At 37.5% G+C, this 26499-nt stretch overlaps 1 protein-coding gene across 1 annotated transcript; it reads left to right on the top strand.

Annotated features, from left to right (window-relative positions):
• The first annotated feature begins 17736 nt into the window (after positions 1–17736).
• On the top strand, positions 17737–19114 carry LOC122022294 (leucoanthocyanidin dioxygenase-like). The gene is made up of 2 exons (XM_042580252.1): positions 17737–18313; positions 18395–19114. The coding sequence occupies exons 1-2, from the start codon at positions 17799–17801 to the stop codon at positions 18975–18977; spliced, it is 1098 nt and encodes a 365-aa protein (XP_042436186.1). The 5' UTR covers positions 17737–17798; the 3' UTR covers positions 18978–19114.
• The last annotated feature ends 7385 nt before the right edge of the window (positions 19115–26499 follow it).

Genomic DNA, 26499 nt, shown 5'->3' with positions numbered 1-26499 from the left:
TGCCCTTTTAGGATATTTTCCATCCTTTTTAGGGTCTTTTCCATTTTATCAAGCCTTGACCTCAAGACTTGATTTTCTATCACTAAATCCTTAGTTTTTGGTTTTTCATTAAATTTATGAGCATTTTTATTTCTAGGCTTGTAGCTAAGGTCCTTAGTGTGATTGCCTAGATTTTTATCTACCTTCCTAATCCTAGGTGTGGTAATTTTAGCATGGTAAGCTACATTATTTTCCTTAATTTTACCATGCTCTTTATTCTTATGGTAAATAGCATTAAAATGATATAAGTTAGAACTAGCATGCTTTTTACCATAATGTAAAGGGGTAGGCTCAATAAAAGTTACCTTCCTTTTTACCTTAGAGGCTCCCTCTTGACTTGAGCTTCCTCCTTGAGCCTTGATCATCTTCTTCCCCTTAGGGCATTGACTCCGGTAATGCCCCTTTTGATTGCAAGAGAAGCACACAATGTGCTCCTTGCTCTTCTTTGTTCCGGGGATGGTCTCCTTTGGCTTCTCCTTGCCCTTTGGTGCCACTTGGCCCTTCTTCTTGGCCAATTTAGGGCACTTGCTTTTGTAGTGCCCATGTTCCCTACATTCAAAACATATAATATGATTCTTATTATTAATTGAACTATTTATACCTTCTTGTGTAGGGGTGACACTTGCTCCTCCATTTGATATGAATGTAGAGGCTTCCTCTTGATCCGAAATCGATTTCCCTCCAATTGATTTATCTTGACTTGTGGAGGTGGAAGCTTCTTCATCCTCTTCTTCTCTTGACCCGGATGTGGAGGATTCTCCTTCTTCTTGATCCGGTGTCACCAAGAGTTGCTCCCCCTCAATCCTAGAGGTGGAGGCTTCACCTTCTTCTTCATCCTCTTGTACATGAAACAAGGAATATGCTCCTTCCTTGCTCTTTTGATTACACTCCCTTGAGAATGAAGCTTCTTGGATTTCCTCTTCTTCGGAAGTTGAGCATCTCTCAACTTCGGAGTCCTCCTCTTGATCTTGCTCCAATGAGTCACCCTCTTTGGATTCTTCTTGGTTAGGTACAGTGGAGGGGATCTCATGAGCCTTTTCCAATTTGCTCCATAGCTCTTTGGCATCTTCAACTTCTCCAATTTTCTCCAAGATGTTGCTCGGCAATAGATTGACCAAAAGCTTGGTCACTTTGTCATTGGCCTCACATCTTTGGATTTGTTCTTGGCTCCATTTGCTCCTTTTGAGAACTTTGCCCTTTGAATTCCTTGGAGCCTTAAAACCTTCCATTAGAGCAAACCATTGCTCTATCTCCATCATCAAGAAATTTTCAATTCTTGATCTCCAAGAATCGAAGTTTGTGGATAAGTATGGTGGAGCCACCCTTGTATCAAATCCAAGTCCATATTGGAATTGCATCTTGAAGTTGAGCTTGATAAAATCTTGAACTCGAAGAATTTTCTCCAACTTTTCACCCTCTAGCTTTTCTTGTTATGCTTGACCCTTCCGGCGATGATTCCGGTGAAGAGCAACCTTGCTCTGATACCACTTGTTAGGACCAAAAGTAGCAAGAGGGGGGGGGGGTGAATAGCTCGTCGCGTGCCCGGTGTTCGGCGTTGCTTGTTTCTTCAAAGATATGGCAGCGGAAAATACAGAAACAAATCACACAACGCTAACACGGTTGGTTTACTTGGTATCCACCTCACAAGAGATGACTAGTCCAAGGATCCACACCAACACACACACCCTCCACTAATAAAACTCTCCTTTATGGTAACTACCAAAGGCGGAGAAGCCCTACAAGACTCAATACAAGAAGAGAGGAAAGGGATACAAGAAATACAAGCTTACAATGAGTGCAAAACCCTAACCCTAGTTTCTTTTCTTGCTTTGATCCGCCTCTTGACTTGGAAAACTTCCAAGATCCTTCAAGAACTGGCGATCTAAACTTTGAGAGCGCTGTGGAGAAGCTGGTAAGAGATTGGAGATGAATCTGCGAAGAAGAAGACACACTAGAATATTCTAAAATATGATTTGTAGGCTGGACATGCTTTGTTGTTAGTGACATAAACTTTCAACGAGTACAAACAGCCATGTATGGGTCTCGCGATAGTTCGATCGGTCGTGGAACCTTAGGCTGATCGGTCCCCAGACCGATCAGCCAACTCTGTGTGAGAGTTGGCCTCGTCTCTGATCGGTCTCCAGACCGATCAGTAACTCTCACAGAAAGCTACTGATTGGTTACTGATCGGTCACCAGATCGATCAAATAACTCAGTGTATCACTGGATCGATCCACTGATCGATCCAGCTCTTGGTTTTTACCCAAACCAAGTCCCAAGCCTTCCAAACCAACATCCGGTCAACCTTGACCTATTGGTACATCATGCTTAGCATCCGGTCACTCCCTTGACCTGCTAGGACTTCCCAACACCAGATGTCTGATCATCCTTGATCCATCTGGATTTTCCCTTGCCCGGCTTCACTCACCAGGACTTTCACCTAGCTTCACTTACTAGGATTTTCACCTGGCTTCCCTCACCAGGATTCCCAATCTGCCTGTCTGGCTTCACTCACCAGGACTTCCAAACTGCCTAGCTTCACTCACTAGGGCTTTTACCTGGCTTCACTCACCAGGACTTTTACCTGGCTTCACTCACCAGGGTTTTCCATCTGCCTGGCTTCACTCACCAGGACTTCCCGAATCAGGTCGACTCACCTCGGGTCAACCAGGTCAACCTTGACCAAAGATTGCACCCACAATCTCCCAAGTTTGTATTCTTGTCAAACATCAAGATACAACTTTTCTATCCTCGTCAAACATCAGAATAGAACTTTTCTATTCTCGTCAAACATCAAAATACAACTCGAGTCAGGTCAACTCGAGTCAGATCAACCAGGTCAACCTTGACCTAAGGTTGCACCAACAGAACTAACTCAAGCTTAGTCAACTTGGTCAACCTTGACCCAGGGATATTGCACCAACAAATCAGACCAGACTAGCTTTATGGCATTAATGGCAAAGGAGGAGGTAGAAGGATCTGAATCTGAGTCAGAGCAAAAGTCAGAATCTAAATCTGAGACTACGATGAACAAGGAGGAGAATCCTAACGAGGATTCAAATGGTAAATAAGTAAATTTAAAAGTTAAAGATCATATAACATGCTTTAAATGCAGCGAAAGAGAGCATTACAAAAGTAAGTGTCTCACTTATAAGACTCAAACCACACAACCAAAGACAAAGGAGAAATCAATACTAAATGTCCAGAAAGAAGACCCAGAGATCCGAAGGGAGCAAAGGTTAGTAAGTTTACAATACATGAAAATCTCTTTTTTTTCTACACATGTTAGAAATTTAGATAATCACTACTACTCAAGTTTAGATTTTCGCCAAAAATTAGATATGCATGCTCACTCAAATAAATTAATTAATTTAACTAATTATGTTAATTCAAAATCATTTAATAATCTTTCAAAATTTAAAGAATTTATCTTCGAGTTTTATAAAATTAGAAAAAATGAATAAGTTTTTGAAAAATAAACTTGATAAACTAGAAAAAAATTATTGATAATTTTATCAACATACAAAATTTAGACTTGGGTTACAAGTCTAAATCAAATTTAAAACTTAAACTCCAAAAATTAAGGTATAATCAAATATCTTTTAATTATGAAACTAATTAATAAAAATAATAACAAATCTAAACTAAAATCAAAAAATTTAAAATAGATAATTCAAGGGGAGAAACTAAATTAGTTGGCACCTCCAAAATAATAATTTATCCAGCAGGGTAACTAGGACTAGATTTAAAAGAATAACTTGACTTTTGTCCAACTTACTATCAAGGTGGGACGAGATGATAACATGTTAGGGAAACTCAGTCTCGGGAGTCAAGCAGGGTAAGGTGTATCCTTCTTGGTCTACTCAGCTAAGTGAAATTAACTAAAACTACCTCGTCAAATCCTAGACTAATTAGACCAAGGCTTAATAATAGGAAGATTAAATGCCTAATTTCTTAAAAAGGCTAGCTTTGTCTAGAAGTGGTCGTTGTTCCGATACCCAAGAAGACCTCTATGTCTCGCCACAGCCTAGAAGTCGATTTTTAAAATGATAATTGACTGACGATTAAAACCAAATCTAACACAAAGTTAAACTATCTTTAAATAAAAATTCAACTAACTCATCTCACAAAACTATAAAAATACATTTATCTGAAAGCTAAGACTAAATGAGATGATTAGATCAATAGCATTCAAATTTAATCCAAACCAAAATTAATTCAAATTAAAATTAAATTAGATTAAAATAAAATAAAATAATTAATTTAAATTTAAATTAAAAATTAAATTAAATTGAAGTATATTAAATAAATTACATTGAATTAAAATATAATTAAATTAAATTAAAATAAAAGTAAATCAAAATTAAATTAAATTGAATTTAAATTAAAATTATATTTCAATTCTAAAAATTAAATTAAACTAAAAACTTAAAAATTAAACTTAAATTAAAACTTAAATTTAAAACTTAACTTAAACTTAAATTAAAACTTAAAAATTAACTTAAACTTAAAACTTAAAACTTAAACTTAAATTAAAACTTAAAAATTAACTTAAACTTAAATTAAAACTAAAACCTAAACTTAAACTTAAATTTAAAATTAAACACTTAAACTTAATTAAATAAAATATAAATTCAAACAAAATTAAATTTGAAATTCAATAATTATTTATCTTAGTTAATTAATTCAAATTTTAATTAATTAATCCTAATTTAATAATTCATAAATTTAATCATTCTGATCAATTAATCAAACTTATTTCATGGTTAATTTTAGATTATTTAAGTTAGATTTTTTAATCCAAAATAAATTTTAAAAAATTAAATTATGTCTACTTTAGATAATACATGTTAAGTATCTCTCTAAATACATAAGATTGCCATGTTTGAAAATCAAGAATGGTTGAGATGTTAAGAAAAAGAAAATTAAGTTATAACTACAATTGCTTATACAAATTTCAAAAGTATACACTTTTTAAAATAATTATTAACTAACACTTAGTGTTCAGATCCTATAAGGTCAACCATAAACTTGTGGACCCCGGACACATAGGTGGTTAATAAGGGGTTCCCAAGGAAGCATCAGGTTAAAGGAGGGACTTATTTGAAAAATAAATTTAATCACATACTTTGAAAAATATTTTAAAAATTTATTTTCAAACTTCTGATAAAATAGGTAAACATATTTTTTTTAAAAATCCTTGTGAAAATTACTTTACAAATTCTTTAACAAAAATATTTAAAAAATACTGTTGAAAATTTTTAAAAATTATTCTGAAATACTTTTTTTTTTCTGTAAATAGCTTAAGTATTCTTTTGATTTGGATCAACCCCCAAGACACATAGGAAGTTTTGCTTGTAGTTAACAAGGACTCGTAAGGGCGTGTTAAGTTGAGGGAGAGTTCTGATTAAAAGATTAAACATAATTTTTAAAACTTTTTCAAAATATAGTTTACTGATTTTTGAAATGATATTTGAAAACTCATTGAAAATCTTGCAAAACACTTTGAAAATCATCTTGCCAAAAATTTGAAATAATTTTTCAAAATTCTTTCATAAAAGTTGGTAGAAAATTGTTCAAAAATGTATATGTTTAAAAAAATCTTTTTATCAAGTACTTAACAAATTTTTTTTTGGTAAATATTTTAAATAAATTCAAGTACTTAAGGTTTTTTTCTTAAAGTATTTTAAAGATTTTTTTTAAAAAAAAATCTCAAATACTTTAACCATTTTCAAAAATTAATACGTATGTCTTTCCCAAGTTATTGTTGGTGCACAATCTGATAGAAAAGTTAATTTAAGTTTATGTTTTTTTGATGTGTGTTAAAGGGAAAGAGTAATTTTAACTTAGCAAAGTTAAGAATATTTTTAATCTCTCAAACTTTTGTTGGAAGAAATAATATGTTACCGGAGATTTATGGGGTATTCGTTGAATTTAAACTACACTGAATTAAATTCAACTTACAGTCGAAATGACTTGAGCAAATAATCTAAAGCTGCCAGCAGGGGTTGATTTCTGTTACGTGCCGAATAACAGATTGATTCGCCGAGCAGGCAGATCAGCCGAGCAGCAGGTCTGTGTTGCCGAGCAGGTAGGTCGGTTGAGTTGCAGGTCCGTGTTGCAGAGAGGCAGTTTGGTTGAGCAATAGGTCTATGTTGTCGAACGAGCAAATCGACTGAGATGCATGCTTGTGTTGTCGAGCAGTCGAGAGCACCGAGTACAATCGGGCAGAGTAGCTGTCCGATCAGAGAGGTCAACTGAGCAGTACGATCAGGCAAGCAAAAAGGCAGGTCGGGCAGACAGAGAGAGGCCAACCAGGCAGTAAGGCTGAGCAAGCTTGACCAGACAGAGAGCTGACCGGGCAAGTAGGCAGGCCTAGCTAAAGGCCGGTCGGGCGAACAGACAGGTAGGTCGAGCGAGTGGTCGGTCGGGCGAAGCGAAGAAGTAGACCGGGCAGACGAAGAGGCCGATCGGACGTAAAGACTGAGCAGAGGAGCCCGAGCAGGCGAACAACCGATCGCGAAGCTCAGTTCGTGAACAATGTCACCCGAGCGGGAAAAAGGATCGAGGCCTGCGAGAGTCGTAGTTTCCTTGAAACATATTCGCCCCACCTTCGGCTGTACTTCGAGGCTTACTAGGGTCATATGTTTCCCAATATACAAGGGTTGACCGTGATTCACCAAGCACTGGTGGTCACAGTGACCTGAGTGGCATTCGATTGCTATCACGGGCACTTTGCCTAGCATGAGTTCATAGGTGGAGAGCTTCTGCTACTTTCTGTGTCCTGTAAACCTATGATCACAAGCTCCTTATATAAGAGCTCAGATCAACGGTTGTATTAATGGTCTTAATGATCACTATTAGCCGAGCAGTGAAACGTCCACCGTTTCACTCGTTATCACTTAACCGTTTTGACTCTACATTAATCTCGAATTTAATGCATCCGTTACACAGCAGTAAAAGGTTTATGTGGTAAAATATTGATCCCAACCGATCATACATTTGGTGCACTAGGTCGTGCCTGCACACGAGTCAATATGCTTTAGTGCAATCCGGGTCTTGGATTTGCCCCCCCCAGTTTCCTTGAAACATATTCGCCCCACCTTCGACTGTACTTCGAGGCTTACTAGGGTCATATGTTTCCCAATATACAAGGGTTGACCGTGATTCACCAAGCACTGGTGGTCACAGTGACCTGAGTGGCATTCGATTGCTATCACGGGCACTTTGCCTAGCATGAGTTCATAGGTGGAGAGCTTCTGCTACTTTCTGTGTCCTGTAAACCTATTATCACAGCCTCCTTATATAAGAGCTCAGATGAACGGTTGTATCAATGGTCTTAATGATCATTATTAGCCGAGCAGTGAAACGTCCACCGTTTCACTCGTTATCACTTGACCGTTTTGACTCTACATTAATCTCGAATTTAATGCATCCGTTACACAGCAGTAAAAGGTTTATGTGGCAAAATATTGGTCCCAACCGGTCATACATTTGGTGCACTAGGTCGTGCCTGCACACGAGTCAATATGCTTTAGTGCAATCCGGGTCTTGGATTTGCGTGAAGGTAAGTTACTAGAGGAGAGTGACTCAATGAAGATGCATCTCATTTAAGAGGACAGTAGCGTTAGTCTAGTTTAAGTTCATTTTGTTGGACCCCGTGGTTATTTTGATGTGATCAACCAAGTTTAGGTTAGGTCATATTCGTGTTCTGATCTGTGTGTCTAAGTGTGTAGGAACTTAGGAGCATAGGAAGTCGAGCGAAAGACGCAGCTAGCGAGAAGGACGGCACAGGAAGAGAGTCGACGGGCTCGGTGCATCCGAAGGATGAGAGAGCTACGGAAGAGTACACCGGTGGATGAGAAGAACGTGCACGACGTTCGAGGGACATAAAGCCGGGACGGAAGCCTGCTCGAGGAGAAGGCCGGGAATTGGGTTTGTGTGAGCCCTATTCCGGTTGGCCGCAATCACCCAAATGATCAGAGCATCGAAAGCTAAAGCGAATTGGAAAGGAGCTGGAAAACAGTCCTGAGGCGCCTCACACTTGCTTGAGGCGCCTTATACTGGACTGAGGCGCCAGGGTTGTAAACAAGCCGAGTCGAGCCGAGCTTTGGGGTGTTCAAGCTTGTTTGATAAGATAACCGAGTCGAGTCGAGTCGAGCTTAAAATGAACCAAGCTTTTGAAATGAGTGTTCAAGCTTGACTTGGTTTATTTTTTATGAGCTTGAGCTTGTTTGAAGCTTGGCTTGAGCTTGGTTCATTTAGATGTTATCAAGCTCTCAATTCAAGCTTGGCTTGAGCATGGTTCGAGCTTGGCTTAAGTTTGGTTTGAGCTTGGTTCGTTTAGATGTTATCAAGCTCTCAATTCAAGCTTCTTTGATTGTTTGAAACTTTTAATTGTTTGATTGGTTATTAAGATTGATAATTTAAATTTATTTTTTATTTTATTGTTTATTTATCATATTGAAAATAGTTTTATTAATAAATATGGTTCGTGAACATTGTTTACGAACATTGTTCATGAACGTTGTTCACAAACATTGTTCACGAACATTGTTCACGAACATTAACGAGCTGAACACATATGTGTTCAAGCTTGTTTGTTTAGCTTAACAAACTGTTCAAGCTTGTTTGTTTAATTAATCTTATGTATATTGGACGAACATAAACAAGCTCTTACCAAGCCGAACACCAAGCTTGTTCACGAACGCTTGGTTCATTTACAGCCCTATGAGGCGCCTCAAAGCAGTTTGAGGCGCCTTCAACACAGCTTGAGGCACCTCCAAGCTGGTCAACTTGACCGTTTGAGAACGGATAGAGTTTTATCCGCTTGACTTGGTTAGAGGCGCCTTGGACCTTGTTGGAGTCGCCTTGGACCTTCGAGATAGGATTTCCATGAGCTATTTAAAGGCCCCTGGAGCTAGGAAATATTCATCAATTGAAGCATCCAACTCTGTATTCATTCCCAGCAATAGTTCTGAGCTGTTAGTGTGTAAAAGGTTTCTCCGCCTTCAGAGAAGGAGACTCTCTTACTGCGCTTTTCATCGCATTGGATTAACAACCTTCTTGGTTGTAACCAAGTCAATTTCTGGTCTTTTCTTTCTAAGTCTTTTTGTTTTATCATTTTATTACTATTGCACTATTTAAGTTGAAATCGTTGAGGAGGGTATACTTTATATTTTCAGGCAATTCACCCCCCTCTTGCTGGCCCCGCTGCACCAACACATTTTGGATCCCTAAACTAAGACCTTGACTAGTTCCTGGTCTTAGAATGATAGAAACTAATTATTACTGCTTATTTTTATTATGCTAACTTTGTCTTGTAGGATAAATTTTATTTGTGTTGGACTAACATATTTTGTAGGGTAAAGGAGCACAAAATATCTCGGTAAACAATACCCGAGGCACCTTCCAGGCGACGGAAGGCGCTTTGAGTATTGTTCATGGAAGGCGTCTTGGGGAGCTTAGAAGACACCTTCTGTTGGATAACGCAGAACACTTCGACGATGATAAGAAGCTAGAATTATGGGATAACTTTTGGAATTGAAGACGCCTTCAGTGCTATGGAAGGTACCTTCAATACACAATAAAAAACCATCTCGACCAGCCCTCAAGATACACTTCAATTACAAACTTCTACGCGTTCGTTTGACGTTTCGACTGCTCCGGCTTCATGCTGCTGCTCTGCTGCGACACTAATGCGCCCGATTATTGCTGAGGAGCCACCAAACACCGAGCTTGATCCGACCATCTACGAAGGTGTTGGGTAACAAATATTTAATATTGTACTTAATTGTTTAATAAAGGAAAGTATAACGTGTTACATTTCTCCTATTCTTTTTGTACTCGATCCCCTCTTTCGATAGTTCCGAAAGAAGTCTTTTAGTGGATTGTCCATCGATAGGTCTGCGGGACCTGGATCATGGAGTAGGAGTTGCCGAAAGCTCTGAACCAAGTAAAATCGATCGAGTTATTGTGCTTTCTCATTTCCATGTTTAGTTTTTCTGTTGTGTACTTATTGTATAAAAGCAAAAAAGATAAAGTTTTTTGAAAACCACGTGATTCACCTCTCTCCTCTCATGTGTGTATCAATCCAATAGACTGGGCTTTAGATATAAAAGGGGTGGACTTTAATGGATTAAGTAAAAAAACTTCCCTAGTTTGTTAAGTTTTTTTGAAAAAAAAATCATTATTGTAAGAGTGATACTTCGTGTTGTGCCATGTTAAATATATTCCCAACCCTTTGTTGCCCGAAGTTAGCAGCAAGCAGTGATGATGCTCTCTCAATTATATTCTTCGAGCAAATTCTGAATTGGTTCAAAGAAGCTCAGTGACAAATTTCTTAGCAAACAATGTTTTCCCTTAGCTATATTTTTATTAGGGCTGAGCTAGAGCCTAGGACAGCCATAAGGTAGATCGGTCTATCCGTGCCCCTAAACATGAAGCTTAACCCCACTGATCATAATTAAGAGCTAGATTTAATTATTAGTCTCACTAATGCATCGATAAATACCAAGCTAAGTTTTCTCCACGAACCCATTGCAAGCCAATCAAGCAGAGTGATCCTGTCTGAAATTGATGAAGCTAAACCACTACCGAGCAAGCTGGAGTGTTGATTGAAAGAAGAAGACCGCTCGAAGAAGAAGACCACTAGAAGATCTATCGGAAGAAAAAGACCTCGTAGACGTAGGGCTTGCAGAGAACACCAAAGGGAGAGGAAGAAGAAACGTTAACAAGCAGGCTAGGGGGTCCCTAACGCAGTCACTACGATGCTAAGTTAGCAAGGTGGAGGAAACAGTGGAAGCTAGTAGGTTTTCATGATGAGGAAGGCATATCTGCGCCTGCGAGAGCGGGACCCTTTTATAATATTTTGTAATCCCCATATTAAATAAATATCATGATTCAATGTCACATCAAAGTAAGTATCTTATCAATGTATTTTTGCAGTATTGAGTGATCATATTGTCCATACATTACAAGTATTCCGTATCTATATCAATATATTATTCCACATGTTTCTGACAACACCACGTGGAACATTAATTGCAGCATTAAGTCATAATCTGTGAGGTCCATTGGGCTCCCTATGACTTAATCCATCAAAGGGAATGGTGGATCAGTAAAGTAGTCTAGTTTCAGCTAACGAATCAATAGGCCTAAGAGTATAACCTGCTCATTTTATAAGGAGTTGAGAGGTGTTGGGCCTCAAAAGTGGGGTCTTTGTTTAGGAATTGTTTGGAGCAGAGCTCAGGACTCGGGTAATTTGGTCAGAAGTCTCAAGAGAGAAGAGTCCAGTGACTTGAGTGATCCGATCGGGAGTCTCAAGGGAGCAGAGTATAACAATTCAGACAATCTGGTCAGGAGTCTTAATGGAGTAGAGCCCAATGACTCGAGCAATCTGGTCGGAAGTTTCAAGGGACCAGAGTATAGTGACTCAGACGATCCAGTCGGGAGTCTTCCTAGAGCTAGGACTGTAAATGAACCAAACGTTCGTGAACAAGCTTGGTATTCGGCTTGGTAAAAGCTTGTTTATGTTTGTTAAATATACATAAGATTAATTAAACAAGCAAACTTGAACAGATCATTAAGTTAAACAAACAAGCTTGAACACATATGTGTTCAGCTCGTTAACGTTCGTGAACAACGTTCGTGAACAATGTTCGTGAACAACGTTCGTGAACAACGTTCATGAACAATATTCACAAACCATATTCATTAATAAAACTCTTTTCAATATGCTAAATAAATAAATTTAAATTATCAAGTTTAATAATCAATCAAATAACTAAAAGTTTCAAACAATCAAACAAGTTTAAATTGAGAGCTTGATAACATCTAAATGAACCATGCTCGAACCAAGCTCAAGCCAAGCTTGAATTGAGAGCGTGATAACATCTAAATGAACCAAGTTCAAGCCAAGCTTCAAACAAGCTCAAGCTCATAAAAATTATGTTGGGATGTATACTATAAGTCTAACTTTTGTATGAACATTTATTTTTGAGATATTTTGAAATGAGAATCATTTTGGTCAAATGTCTATATTTTATATTTATATATATGTCGATGCAGTTGTTTATTTAATTTATATTGTAGATAACATGGTGTATGGTGTCACACAGAAGATCATGTTATCGGTTCCTTATAAATTATAAATAGTAGCTCACAACCAAGATGGATAGGGATAAACCATTGGAACGGTTGTAGTGTAATTTGGTATTTGTTTGTTTTGACTATAAAATTACACTAGTACACTATGTGTGTATTGAGCAGGACCATTTGAGGTTGTTTGATTTATACTAACTGCATAAAAGAACGGAACCTCTATTATTATGGATGTGCGTACTCTTAATCCCGATATAATAACATATAGGAACTTTCGAGCCGTAAAAACCGCTTTTTGCGTTGCGAAAAAACCTCGAAGTTCTTGCCACAGATCCGTGCGAAGATAAAAATTTACGTATACTTAGTTTTTCTCCTAGATCTACACTAGATCTACATGGTAGAGATTATACCTTTGTAGCGAAGCCCTTCGCTTATCCCGCTCGTCCAAAAAATTATCGGATCTCGTAGAGTGTCAAGTGAACACTCCTCTATACGTATCCACACGGACAAGAGATGGAGATAAACCACTTAGAGTGTGCTAGCACTCTTAAGGGGTTTCGGCAATGGAGGATGAGGGAGAGGGAAGAAGAGAGGAGGAAGAAGAAGACTTGAATTCCAACTTGAATTCCAACTTGAATTCCAATCAATGTGTGGTCGACCACTCTTGAGAGGTTTTAAACCTCCATGTAATACCAAGAGTCATGTCTCTTGGTCTCCCTAATGAGGTGGCACACACTTGATGTAGCCTTGATGATGTGGGTCATCATCATTGGCCGACCCTATGCCAAGTCACAATGAGGTGGCAATTGGTCAAGTCAAACTTGACCCTTCATCTTCCCTCTCAAGTCAAGTCAAACTTGACCTCTTATCTCTCATGGTTGATCAAATCCAACCTTTGATTCAAATCAACTTAATTTAATGAATCTCTATTCATTGATTTAAATTGACTCAATGAATCATAATTTAAATTAGACTCATTGGACACGTGAATCAAGTTGAGCCCAACTCAATTAGTCTAATTTAGATTACTCTTAATCCAATTTGGTTCATCATATGAACCTAATCCTCTTGGTTCATCATATGAACCTATTCTCCATCTAATTGCCCTTTGTATGTGACCCTATAGATTCTTGTAACGTTAGTAATGCTCCTAAACTCATTTAGAAACATAAGTAATGAGCGGTATCTAGCAACATATCATTACTACCCAAGTTACAAGAATGTTGAGATCCAACATCACCTTTGTGACTATTAATTGTGACTCTCACAATATATGATAATGTCCTTCTATCCTTGACATCTAGATTGATTAAATTGAGGCATAGACCGTGTCATCCTCTAATCAATCTATGTCTTGAACTCCAAGTAGACTCACTCTAATCAAATGAGCTCAATATCTCATATTGACTCATTTGGGCATGACAATGCACTTAGTGGTCTCACTCTATCAAAAATCATGATGTCACTCCCATCATATAGGAGGGATAGATCCTAACTACATCACTCACATCCCTCCGCAAATTTGTTACATACCCAGTAATCCCCTTTATAGTCCACCCAGTCACGGGTGACGTTTGACGAAGCCAAAGTATGCAACTCCTTATGTAGAGAACCATAGTGACTTCAGGTCCAAGGACTCATAGTCATACTAATAGTCACATGAGAAAGTATATGACACTCATATAACGATCCATGATACTTTCTCATGGCGGGTCATTCAGTATACATTTTCCAATGCATACCCATGTGTTAACTTGATATCTCTATATCCATGACTTGTGAGATCAAGTCATCGAGTTGACCTATATACTAGTCTCATCGCATTAACATCGTCCCTGAATGTTAATACTTGACTAGGAATGATTAAGAGTAGTATTCTCTATATCATCTCACTATCAATTCAATCAATCGATTGATATAGATAAGAACCTTCTACTCAAGGATGCTATTATACTTAGCTATTTGGCACCAATACAAGTAAGTATAATAATCATAAAGAAATGTCTTTATTAGTATATAGGAATATGATATATCGAGTCCATACAACAATTATCATATGATTGGCTCTAGGGCTCTAACTAACATAACAAACACATATACTTAGTATTTATTTCTTTAACTTATCAATGGATGAAATTTATTCGTTAAATCAATAGGCCCGATAAGTTGGGAGATAGTACCATTTATATGGTGTGTTGTTGATTATAAAAGGAAATTGTGTCATATTTATTTAGGTTGATGATGTCCCCTTAAGGAGCTCATAAGGATTATCATGTAAACCCTGCAGATGGACTTAGTCCGACATGATAATAAAGTTGAGTAGTACTACTCTTGGAGTCAGATGTTAATTAAGTGAGTTGTCAGTAACTCATTTAATTAACGGACATACGATATCTTAAACACAGGGAGATTAACACACTCATAATAAGTAAGAGCACATATTGTAATATGCGATTGGTGCGGTAGTTCAATAATGACCTGTTAGTGGTATGAGTTATTATTGATGAACTTGAGTTGGGTATTCGGGTCGAACACAGGAAACTCAAGTCCATCAGGAGGCCAAAACCAATTCCTCCACTTTGTCCATGTTATAGCCTCTATAAAGTCTCACATTCACCCATTTTCGTTTTGCTTCCTACCCAAGAAAGGGGTCGGTCATATCCTTGCTTGGTGCCCAAGCAAGGGGTCGACCACAATAAAAGAAAAAAAAAGGGAGAGATTTTTTCTCAACAGAATTCTAAAAAAAAATTTGTTAATCTTTCTCCTTTTTTATCTGTCGCCAAGGATTATAAAAGGAGAGGAGGTTGTGCCACAAAAAAATAAGTGATAAGTTTTTCTCCACAACCAAAACCATCTCCTTTTCTTTCCTCTAGGGCCGGCACCCCATCCCTTTCTTCCCTCTAGGGATCGGCGCCCCATCTCCCCTTGGTGGTCGGGGCTTGGAGGAGAAGAAAAATAAGAGAAGAAGCACCTAGGTGGTCGGCGGTTTGGAGGAAAAGAAGAAGAAGGAGGCGCCCCTTTTGCTTTGCATTCTTTGGTGGTAGGCGGCTTGGAAAGGAAGAAGAGGTTCGGGTGTTTTGTATTGGTAGATCGTCGCCCACACAACGTCCAAAAAGAGGAGAGGAATACGGCAGAAGATTAAGAGGTCTTTAGCTACGAAGAAAGGTACAACTAGTTCTTTAATTCCGCTGCGTAATTAGTTTTGTTTTCTTCGTCTCGATTTTGGATATCGATTTGAATATCAACACAAGAGGCCAGCGATCTTATGCTTCGATCAAGGTACACTTTGATCAATCAAGATCTTGCTTGATTGATCAAACGCATGTCTAATCGAGCATGTGGGTTGCTAAGAAAGGTTCTGTGCTCGTACAAAATTTTTGTACAGGGGATTTACACAGAACGGAATTTCCAGCGCCAACAAATTAAACTAAGTCAAGCTTGAACACTCATTTCAAAAGCTTGGTTCATTTTAAGCTCGACTCGGCTCGGCTTGGTTACCTTATCAAACAAGCTTGAATACCCTAAAGCTCGGCTCAGCTCGACTCGGTTCGGCTCGGCTCGACTTGTTTACAGTCCTACTTGGAGCAAAGCCTAGTGACTCAGACGATCTAGTCAGGAGTTTAAGAGAACAGAGCCCTACGACTTGGGCGATCCAGTTAGGAGTCTTAAGGGAGCATAATTTAGCGACTTGGGCGATCCGATTAGAAGTCTTGAGGGAGTATAGTTTTGCAACTCGAACGATCCAGTCGAGAGTCTTTCAGATAACCCAATCGACAATCCCCATTGGTGTTACTCATGAACCTTAACTTCTATCGACTTTGACTTCCACATCAACCAGATACTCGACCAATTTTATCTCGCATGAGCCATGAGGATGCCCCCTATATTCGTCGCCGTATCACATAGCATCATCACTGGTTCTTAATTCTTCCTTATGCCGAAGCTCCAAAATTTAAGGACAATCTAGATTACTAGAAACGTGATCCAACATGAACTCGTGCCACATATGATATAAACATCTCTTCTCAAAAAAATAACACACTTTACTATTCCACTCTTTTTTTAAAATATATATCTATCTATAAAGTCCCTCAATTGCATCTACCTACTAATGGCCGTCATTAATCCTAATTTAGCACGATGCTCTAGGAGTGAAATCATCAAAGCCGCCCCAGGTTATGATACACTAAAAAAAGAATCCAATTATCAGATAGATAATTATGATTTAATCTCCAACTATAATATATTATAAGAATTTTTCTTTCAAACAGGGAATATAATCATAGGATACTGAGCTTCTAATTGCTCGTCGTGAGCGTTTTTTGATTTACCTCAACGACTAATAAATTTTTTTTACAGGGTTGAATCGATTGTCCAGACTCAGTATTACCTGGTTCAATATATTTGTTTTTAATAATCAAATCTCTCCTTTCTTTAATTGATAGATATTTAGTTTACGCTAATTAATTTTGAGGTTAACTGATCTGTTTTAATAAAATTTTTTACCGACTATCAAAATAAATCAGTAAGCACTCGCAATGAATGATTTATCAGACTAATATTTTTAAGTTAATTGTATATTAAAAAAAAATATCCGTTAATTTATTAAAATTATGATTCAATGTTTTTAGATATACGAGAAACTAAGAAGATATCATATTATTATATCATTATCTGAAGGACAATTAAATTTTTTTATTTAAATTGACATCATGGGTTCAGTTTACCCCTATTAATTTTAAAATAACTGGACTAACCTCACACAGCAATTTTCATCGGCCATCCAAATAAAAATCTAAAAGCATTTATAGCAAACAACCTATCAAGATAGATCAACTATCTATTTAAAGTTAATTAGTTAATTCTTCAATACTGGAATTCAATTCTTATACATCTCTGAACAACTGAAAAGGCACTCTACTCTGCACAATTACCTGGGTACCATGAAAGCCGCTTCGTATCTTATAAAAGGCAAACGTCAAAACCTTTATTTTTTTGGTTCACCGATCATTTGGAAACCACATCGAAGTGTCCTATCAATGATTCTGCCACATGAATCGTTCCCCAAAACATGAAGCTTAACCCCACCACCATACTTAAGAGCTAACTTTAATCATTAGTGTCACTAATGCAGATATTGCAGTGATAACTGATAAATAGCAAGGTAAGTCTTCCCCCAATAGAGCAGAGCATCATCTCTAGCTCGTTCTTAATTCTTCCTGATGCCGAAGCTCCAACGTCAGAGTCATCCGATGAAGAGAAGGCTTTCTTTCTTTTTTAGCCGCCTAATTGGATGTAGATCGACTTCGGCCGTCCGTATTATAAATTGTAATGTGTTACAGTTGACTATTAAATTACAAAAACCATTGCGAACCCTCTTCTTTAATGTAAAGACCCGTAGGCAGTAGCCAAGTAGATATGCGCGTGTTCTTAGACCTTCAGCTACCAGACCAAAATCATCGCTCACGCAATTTGGTGAAGTAGCGGCCAATTTGACGGTTTGGTGGCTATCGCAGAATCACCGTGTGCGAGTGCGTGCGTGCATTCACCTGCCCGATCGACCGATACCTCGCTCGCTAGTCGCTATATATATGCCTGCCTCCCTCAGTGGTGAATTCATCAATCGCCGCCATCAAATTAGTTATCAGATTGCGAAAATGGTGGCGAAGGTGGCGTCGAGGGTGGAGATCCTGGCGAAGAGTGGCCTGAGCGAGATCCCCGCCGAGTACATCCGCCCCGAGTCGGAGCGGCTCGACCTCGGGGACGCGTTCGAGACGGCGAAGAAGGGGGCGGAGGACCAGCTGGGGCCTCAGCTGCCCGTGGTGGACCTCCAGGCGCTGGAGTCCGGCGACGAGGCTGCGCGGCGGGTGTGCGTGGAGGAGCTGCGCAGGGCGGCCTCGGAGTGGGGAGTGATGCACATCACCAACCACGGGATTAAGCCGGAGCTGGTGGAGCGGCTGAGGAAAGTGGGGAAGGAGTTCTTCGACCTCCCCGTCGAGGAGAAGGAGCGGTACGCGAACGATCAGGCGTCGGGGAAGATCCAGGGCTACGGGAGCAAGTTGGCCAACAACGCCAGCGGGCAGCTGGAGTGGCAGGACTACTTTTTCCACCTTATTTTTCCCGAGGAGAAGATCGACGTCTCCATTTGGCCGAAGCAACCGGAAGATTACATGTAAGTTCATTTAAGCTCGAGTGCAGCAAATTAATTTACGCCATAGTCGGAGCCGCTCTTTACGGAGATGCGTTCGTGCAGTGAAGTGACGGCGGAGTTCGGAAAGCAGCTGAGGGTGGTGGTGACGAAGCTGCTGGAAGCCCTCTCCGAAGGCCTGGGATTGGAAAAGGGGACTCTGGACTCCGAGCTCGGCGGCACCAAGGACCTGCTCCTCCAGATGAAGATCAACTACTACCCTGTCTGCCCGCAGCCGGACCTGGCGCTGGGCGTGGAGGCGCACACCGACATCAGCGCCCTCTCGTTTATCCTCCACAACATGGTCCCCGGCCTCCAGGTCTTCTACGACGGTAAGTGGGTGACGGCGGAGTGCATCCCGGACGCCCTCATCGTCCACGTCGGCGACAGCCTCGAAATCCTCAGCAACGGCCGCTACAAGAGCGTCCTCCACCGCGGCCTCGTCAACAAGGAGAAAGTCCGCATCTCCTGGGCCGTCTTCTGCGAGCCCCCCAAGGAGACCATCCTGTTGAGGCCGCTGGAGGAGCTGCTGGCCGACGGCACGCCGCCAAATTTCCCGCCGAGGACGTTCGAGCAGCACATCCAGCACAAGCTCTTCAAGAAGAACAATCCGGAGGCGGCGACGCCCCCAGCCAACGCAACCAACTGAGTTCGTCCGTCCCCATGTGTCTTCTTAATTACTTGTGCTTGCAGTTACCGGCCGGCGTGCATCTGGCTACCGGTCGCGTAATATCGCTCTGTTTTCAGTTTTTCCATCCGTATGAATAATATTAATATTTTGGCCTATTGACTCTGTTTTTTTTTTTTTTTTTAATATCAACGGCAGGTATACCGCATATTTATTATATTAGCATTCTCGGATGATGTAGTGGTTAGAGCATGTAGATCTGAGATTCAAATCTGGCTAATTTACTTTGCCGCCATATTAGCATACTCATTTTATTAATATACACTCATTAATATACACTCTTATTCATTATTTAGGTCTTATTATCCACTCATTCATATTTATTTTTATTTTATATTAAATGAATAAATATATTTTAAATTTTATTTTTTAAGAACATTTATATTGGTATTAATTGGTGAATATTAGAATACACAAATAATGTTACAATTAATATAGATGAGTGTTATAGCACTCATACAAATGTATAACGTTCAAGTTTTTAATACACCCGAATATATAAAAAAAATCTAAAAAATAAAAAAATGTTTCTTGAATATAAGGAATATAGAGAAATGAATGGACAATGAAATTCACAAATAATAATGAATATTAATGTTAAAATATATATAAGTATGTATTAATAAAAAGAAAATATTGCCCCTGGGTAATGGTATTACGGCAGGGCGTATTCTTAATTTTTCAGATATATAAGGATCAAGTTGAGATTTTGACAAATAAACGGATAATTTTTTCTTAATGGACTGATGATAGATCGTCTCATAAGGCATCTCGAACGCCTCCTGATTTACCATGGTGACTAATAAAAAATTTTTGTGAGACGGTGCTAGTTAATTTCAGGATTAGTCAGCATAAGCTCAATGCCTAATGTTAACTTAAATAAAAAGAAAGTATTATTATAATGAGTATGTGTTATGATTTTTAATAGGTGATACGCTCAAATACGGTATTAATATAATGAGTATGTAATATGATTTTTTAATAGGTGATATATATTAAAGCTCAAACTAATACAAATGTCCTAATTCTATACTCATTAATTGTGTTCAAAGAATTGAATGTTGATAAGTGTGTGAGAATTATAACACTCATCTATATTAATGATAACTATTTGTGTGTTATAACATCCACATATTAATATCAACCTAATACTCATATGAAATAAAAACTTATTTTTTTTATATAACATCCACACACACATAAATAAAAGTTTTATATATATATATATATATACTCATCCATGAACACCTAGTATATATATAATTTTTTTTCAATTTACACTTCCTTTAGCATAAATACTATACCCTAAATTCTAAAATTTAGCCCCTATATTTTTTTTCAAAAAATTAACATGGGATGCTCACGGATAGATATGTAGGATAACAAATTTGATATGTTGCACACCCATTGGTGAACAACTACTGTTAATGTTTTATTTTAATTTTTTTAGGACTTAAAATTTAGAGTTTGGAGTTTATGGTTTAAAGTATAATATTTAGGTTAAAGGAAGTGAATATACACACACACGTGCTCTTTTTATCATGCTCGGACGCCATGAGTGGTGACCATGAGTGACACTCACAGCCGCCAAACGCGTTGTTTTTTTTAAAGCTCTTGATTGTGTCAATCAACTTTGACATTAGGGTTTAGAGTTTGAGTTGTAATATTAAGCACAAAAAAAAATTTAAATCAATTTTTTTTAGTGTGCACGAGTTGTGTAGGGTAAATTGTGCGTGATATGAAAACTATATATATATAAAGAGAGATTTGCTAACTTATGCAGATGGTGCACACCTTGTAAGTATCATTTGTAATTTTTTTTACATTTCTTTAGCTTAAATACTATAACTTAAATTTTAAACCATAAACCCAAAGTTCTAAAAAAATAAAGGAAAAAAAATTACATTTGGAGCTCACAAGGTGTGTACCGTGAGATATGTAGGCTAACATTCTTGTATATATATAAGTGGCAAAAGGCAAAATGCTCTCCTCTAGCACCCTCGCTAGCTCGCATAGGACCGACATGTAGAAGGTAAATCACAATGATTGAGGAGACAAATGGATGGAGGGTGAGTTATACGGGGTGCAAGGATTTATACCCCGACCACTCAGCCTTAAGCGACAAACCTCCTTCCACTTACCACCTCATTTATGTCCGTTGGGGGTAGCATTCTTGTATATATATAGCCTACACATCACATGATGCACACCTTAGGAGCAGTGGCGAATGCAGGAATTCAAGCATGGAGGGGCGATTTTTACGTGGAACAAAGGACGGTATCTTATATCTCCACCAGCGAAACCCCATAATACTATGGGTTTCATTACCGACAACCCCGTCGCTCCCCCCCCTCCTCTGGATCTGCCCTTGCTTAGGAGCACCAAATGTAGTTTTTTTCTAAAGTTTAATGTTTAAAATTGAGGATTTAGGTTATAATATTTAAGTTTTAAAAAATAAATAAAATAAAATTACACACAGTGCTCATAAGATATGCACCATGAGGTGTGTGTATATATATATATACTCAGAATAATTTTGATATGATCAATCGAGTTAAATTAGGTTCTGTGCATGATTTGATCTATTGAATCATTCGATAATATGTAATTTTTTCATTAGAAAATATAATGTTATGTAAATCTTTTATGATTTCGTCGATTAAATTATTCCACTCTTTGTTATGTTTCATTGTCTAGTATCTAGTATCTAGTATCTAGTATAGGTGTACTACAAAAGTTTTATTTATGGTGAAATCTACCCCATTGTTTGGTGTTATCATTATATTATTAATATTAAGTGTTATTGGCATAACAAAATAAACAAGTATTTTGATTCATTCCAAATAGTAATCTAGTTTATTATTATAGATTGTTCTAAAATAGAAAAGAATCTTTTATTCAAACTCTAATGAAATAACTTCATCCTTTTTACTTATTTCTAATAAGGTGGTATGGTAAAGTTATAAGTTTTCATTTTGTTTTTATTTTTTTTAGAGAAAGATATAACTTCTCATATGTCACCTCTAATTTCAACGGATTAAATCAATTAATTAAGAAAAAAGGGAATGAAATAAATAATTTGAATATACTAATTATAGACTATTCATAGTGTTTAATTAATTATTAATTATAGGATATTTATTTTATAATATTATAATAATAATTATTGGGATATATGAGGTATTAGGATTATAATATAGATATTAATTATAATAATATATGATCCCATCTAAAAGTTGAGAAGATGGAATAGAATTGATGTGGCTAGAATATTGACCAAATCGCCATGACCCGGAGGGAGAGGATATGATAAGTTGTCTTCTATGTTGACCAAGTCGTCAGAAGGTTTTTGGTCAATGCTACCTACAGACAACGATTGAGTTTTCTCGACAGTGTCGGCTCGATCCAGGTCCCAACGGGAGCAGCAAGGAAGCAAGGGTGCGGCACGAAACTCTTCCCATCAGGCGCTAAGTAGAGCTTTGGGAAGTTGTCACTTGCCTCCCTCTTGTGGCGGCAGAAGAAACCAAAGACCTCCTTCCTCTTCTCTCGTCCAAGCCCCAACCTAAAAGGGCACCTCCAATACATTAACTAAATGTCCTCTTTCTTCTTCCTAATTTTGTTGGGTCCTCTAAATACATCCACATCAATATATAAATATATAGATAATAATAATAATAATAATAATAATAATAATAATAATAATAATAATAATAATAATAATAATAATATTATTATTATTATTATTATTATTATTATTATTATATAGGTAGGAGTAATGATACGCAGAGAGAAAAAATCTTAGAGAAAAGTTTAGGGATATACACATAAATTAATGACCCACTATTTTCTCTTTTGTGAGCCCCATCATTTTATATGTCTATTTATGAGATTTTTCCCTCTCTGTATCATTTTTCTTAGGATATATAGGATATTTTAGTATTTTATTAACTTACTTTTATAGAATTATCCTTTTATCTTACTATTTTATTAAAAATCTCCCTCATTTACTAACTAACTTTGGCGAAGCTTAAAATGCATTTACGTTAATGCCCTTTTTTCTAGTTATACTAAAAATAATTTCAAGGTTTATTAGTAATTCCATAACGAAACAATCAATGATCTAGAGTTCGAGACTCAGCTACAGCGTATTATTATGAATTTTTCTCATCATTAATTTTCTCTGGTTGTTTTATATAAAAAAACATAGTTCTCTTTAGTCCCATATCTTAGAATTGACAACACTATGATCAAAGAAGTTTCTATAAATATTTTAGGCCGATGATGTTAAAAAATAAACTTTTCTTAGTTTTTTTTACTAAGGCAAGTATAATATTAAATTAAAATAATTTTTTGCATAGGGAAACTCGTTACAGTAGTTTGTTGTTGGGATTCTCTTTTGTTTATAAGGGTGACACTAGAAAATCCAAACAATTCAAATTTTTGAAGACCCAAATAATTTATATATTATTATATTACACACGTAACGTGTGTACACGATCACACTAGTAGAGGATAGAGAACCAAGATAAAGTGAGAGAATTTTGATATTGTAAGAAGGAGCACTCTATGTTTACACCATATCTAAATAGAATTAAAATAAAAAATATAAGTGGGAATTTTTTAGGTGAATCTTTAGATAAGATATGTCTCATAGAAACTCTAAACTATGTCGTTTAATCAAAATATATTCTTCTTTTTCCTAAACTAAGATAAGAAGTTCTAGATAAATTGACACTTCTGATTTAAATCAAATAATTCAACATATTCCACATTAATAGGAGTACATTTATGTTTTTGTTGTTGGTGCAAAAAGTGCTAGACAATAGAAACTAAGTTTTAATTATGAAAAATGATTCAAAGTTAAGATTTTTTTTTGTCTAACAAGGTTGACTGAGTGTGCAGGAAGGTCCTAAGTGATATTAGGCAAAAGAAAGTCTTAGCTGTAGTTAGGTAGGTGGAAAGTCCTAGTTGTGGTTAGGCAAGGAAGTCCTAGTCCGGGGGGCTGACAAAGTCTTGGAGGGTTGTGGACTTTGGGCGAAATCCTATAGTTAAAGACTCTAGGTGAAAATCCTAAGGGTCACGGACACCAGGTGGAAGACTGGACGGGTCATAGATCAAACATTCAGTATAAAGTTCTGAAGTCTCTGACGTTGAGCAAAAGTTCAGATGGTTTGAAGGACCGGTCTGGAAAAAGATAATTTTTCCTGAGAGGAGTAGGTGAGGACACATTTCCCGTTGAGGGAATAGTAAGTGTTAGTTTGATCTAGGATTTTTGGGAAATCTAAAAGTCAAAACCGGACAGTCCAGAGACTGTCAAACATTTTATTAATCATATTTTATTATTCTAGCTTTGTGTTGCAGGATATATTTAGTATTTTGGACTAACGTATCTTTCATGGATTGAAAAGTACATTTCAAAGGTAGATCCACTACCTTAGCGGCCCCCCTAGTGCCGGCCCCACGGATATTGAGGGAGGTTCATGCAGGTACACAGGCCATAGGCGTGAAAAGTACATTTCAAGTAGGGGTGTCAAAAATGAACCCGACCCGACGACCCAACCCGAGTCGACCCGAAAAAAATCGGGTTCGGGTTGGGCATTTTCGGGTTCGGGTCGGGTTCGGGTTGGAGGGTTGGAGAGTAAAAAAATTTCGGGTTGGGTCGGGTTGGGTTCGGGTTGACCCGGGTTGACCCGGGTTGGCTTAAATATAGGGTTTTGTGGGTTTTTTACTTTTTTTAGAGTTAAATCAAATTTTATTTTAAAAATTTAGATGTTTTTATGTATATTAATATCATGTTTGTATGATAATGATGGAATATTGAGATAAAAGTGAAGAATTATAGGGAAAATAGCCCAAAAAAGTCGTTTTGAATCGGATTTTCGGGTTATATGGGTCGGGTTCGGGTTGATCGGGTTGGTCGGGTTCGGGTTCGGGTTGAGGTGTTTTGGGTTGAACTCGGGTTCGGGTCGGGTTCGGGTTGGGTTAAAAAAAAAAAAAAAAAAACTCAACCCGACCCAACCCGACCCGACCCACCCGAATTGACACCCCTAATTTCAAGAACTTCTTATCTAAACTATGTCGTTTAATAGTACATTTCAAGCTTGGATGGACAATGTTCAAGGCGCCTCCAGGGTGATTGGAGGCGCCTCGGGTGGCTTGGCCTAAGGCTTGCAGGAGGGGCACAGAGGTGCCTTCCATGTGCTTGATGGCGCCTTGGAGACCAGATGGAAGGCGCCTTCTATGAGCTTAAAGGCGCCTTCAAAGGGATAAACTTCATAGATTACGGAGGTTATTGTCTCCGATGCTGTGGGGATAAGCAACACAATTGGAGGCACGTTCAATGGGGTTGAAGGCGCCTTCAACACTCTATAAAACAAGTCCTCGAACTGTCGAGTAGATGCATGAACACAACTTAAATTCACGACTACTCTCTTATGCACTGCTCCGAAGACGATCTGACGAATCTGTAACGCTACTTCGACAACCAGATGCTTACAATTTCAACATCGTCATTGTTGGTACATTGTAATTAAATTATTGCACTTGTAATTTTGCTATTTGTAAAGATTTTCTGAAATTATAGTGTTGTCTAACGAAAGTGATCAAATATCATAGGTCTTGGAGTAGGAGTCATCATAGGCTCCGAACCAAGTAAAACTTTGATGTGTTAGCATTATGTTTTCTTTTTCTTTCCATTGCATTGTTCTCTATTTTTCGAAAAGTGTAAAAAAAATCACAAGCATTATTCATCCCCTCTAGCACAACGATCTTGCAATCACTTCATGAATATGATATTTTCTAGGCATTTATGATAATATCAAGCATTATTCCTATCTTGGCATTTGTAATTTTTGGAGTTTTAGCCCCGGTTAGGGAAGGATCGGAGAAACTATCTAGTTATGAATTGAATATAGAGCCCACAGGGGATGCTTGATTACAATTTCGAATCCGCTATTACATATTTGCTCTAGTTTTTATTGTCTTTGACATTGAAACGATATTTCTTTATCCATGGGCAATGAGTTTCAATGTATTGAGTGTAGTTGTATTTATTGAAGCTTTAATTTTCATACTTATCTTAATTGTTGGTTCAGTTTATACATGGAGAAAAGGAGCATTAGAATAGTCTTAACTAAATATTCATACAATCAAAATAAAAAGAAAGGAAAATATTACATTAAGACTGTTAGTATTAGCCCTAGTACCAATTATGAGATGATTGTAAAGAGTTCATTTTGTATCATATATCATTATTAATAGAAAGCAAAGTTGGTTATTATATTTATTTCAGTTCAGTACCGATTAAATAAGTATAATAATGTCCTTGGGTAGTAAGTTCTTATATACAGCATATCAATTGGTTGAATTGATAGTGAGATATTGTATATATACATAGAACACTACTCTTAACTATTCCTAGTCGAGCATTAATATACAAGGACAATATTAATACGTTGAGACTAGCATGTAGGTCAACGGATGA

The sequence above is a fragment of the Zingiber officinale genome, chromosome 9B (assembly GCF_018446385.1).
Source record: "Zingiber officinale cultivar Zhangliang chromosome 9B, Zo_v1.1, whole genome shotgun sequence".
In the NCBI taxonomy this organism is placed as follows: Eukaryota; Viridiplantae; Streptophyta; class Magnoliopsida; order Zingiberales; family Zingiberaceae; genus Zingiber; species Zingiber officinale.
This window is presented reverse-complemented; position numbering and strand designations above follow the sequence as displayed.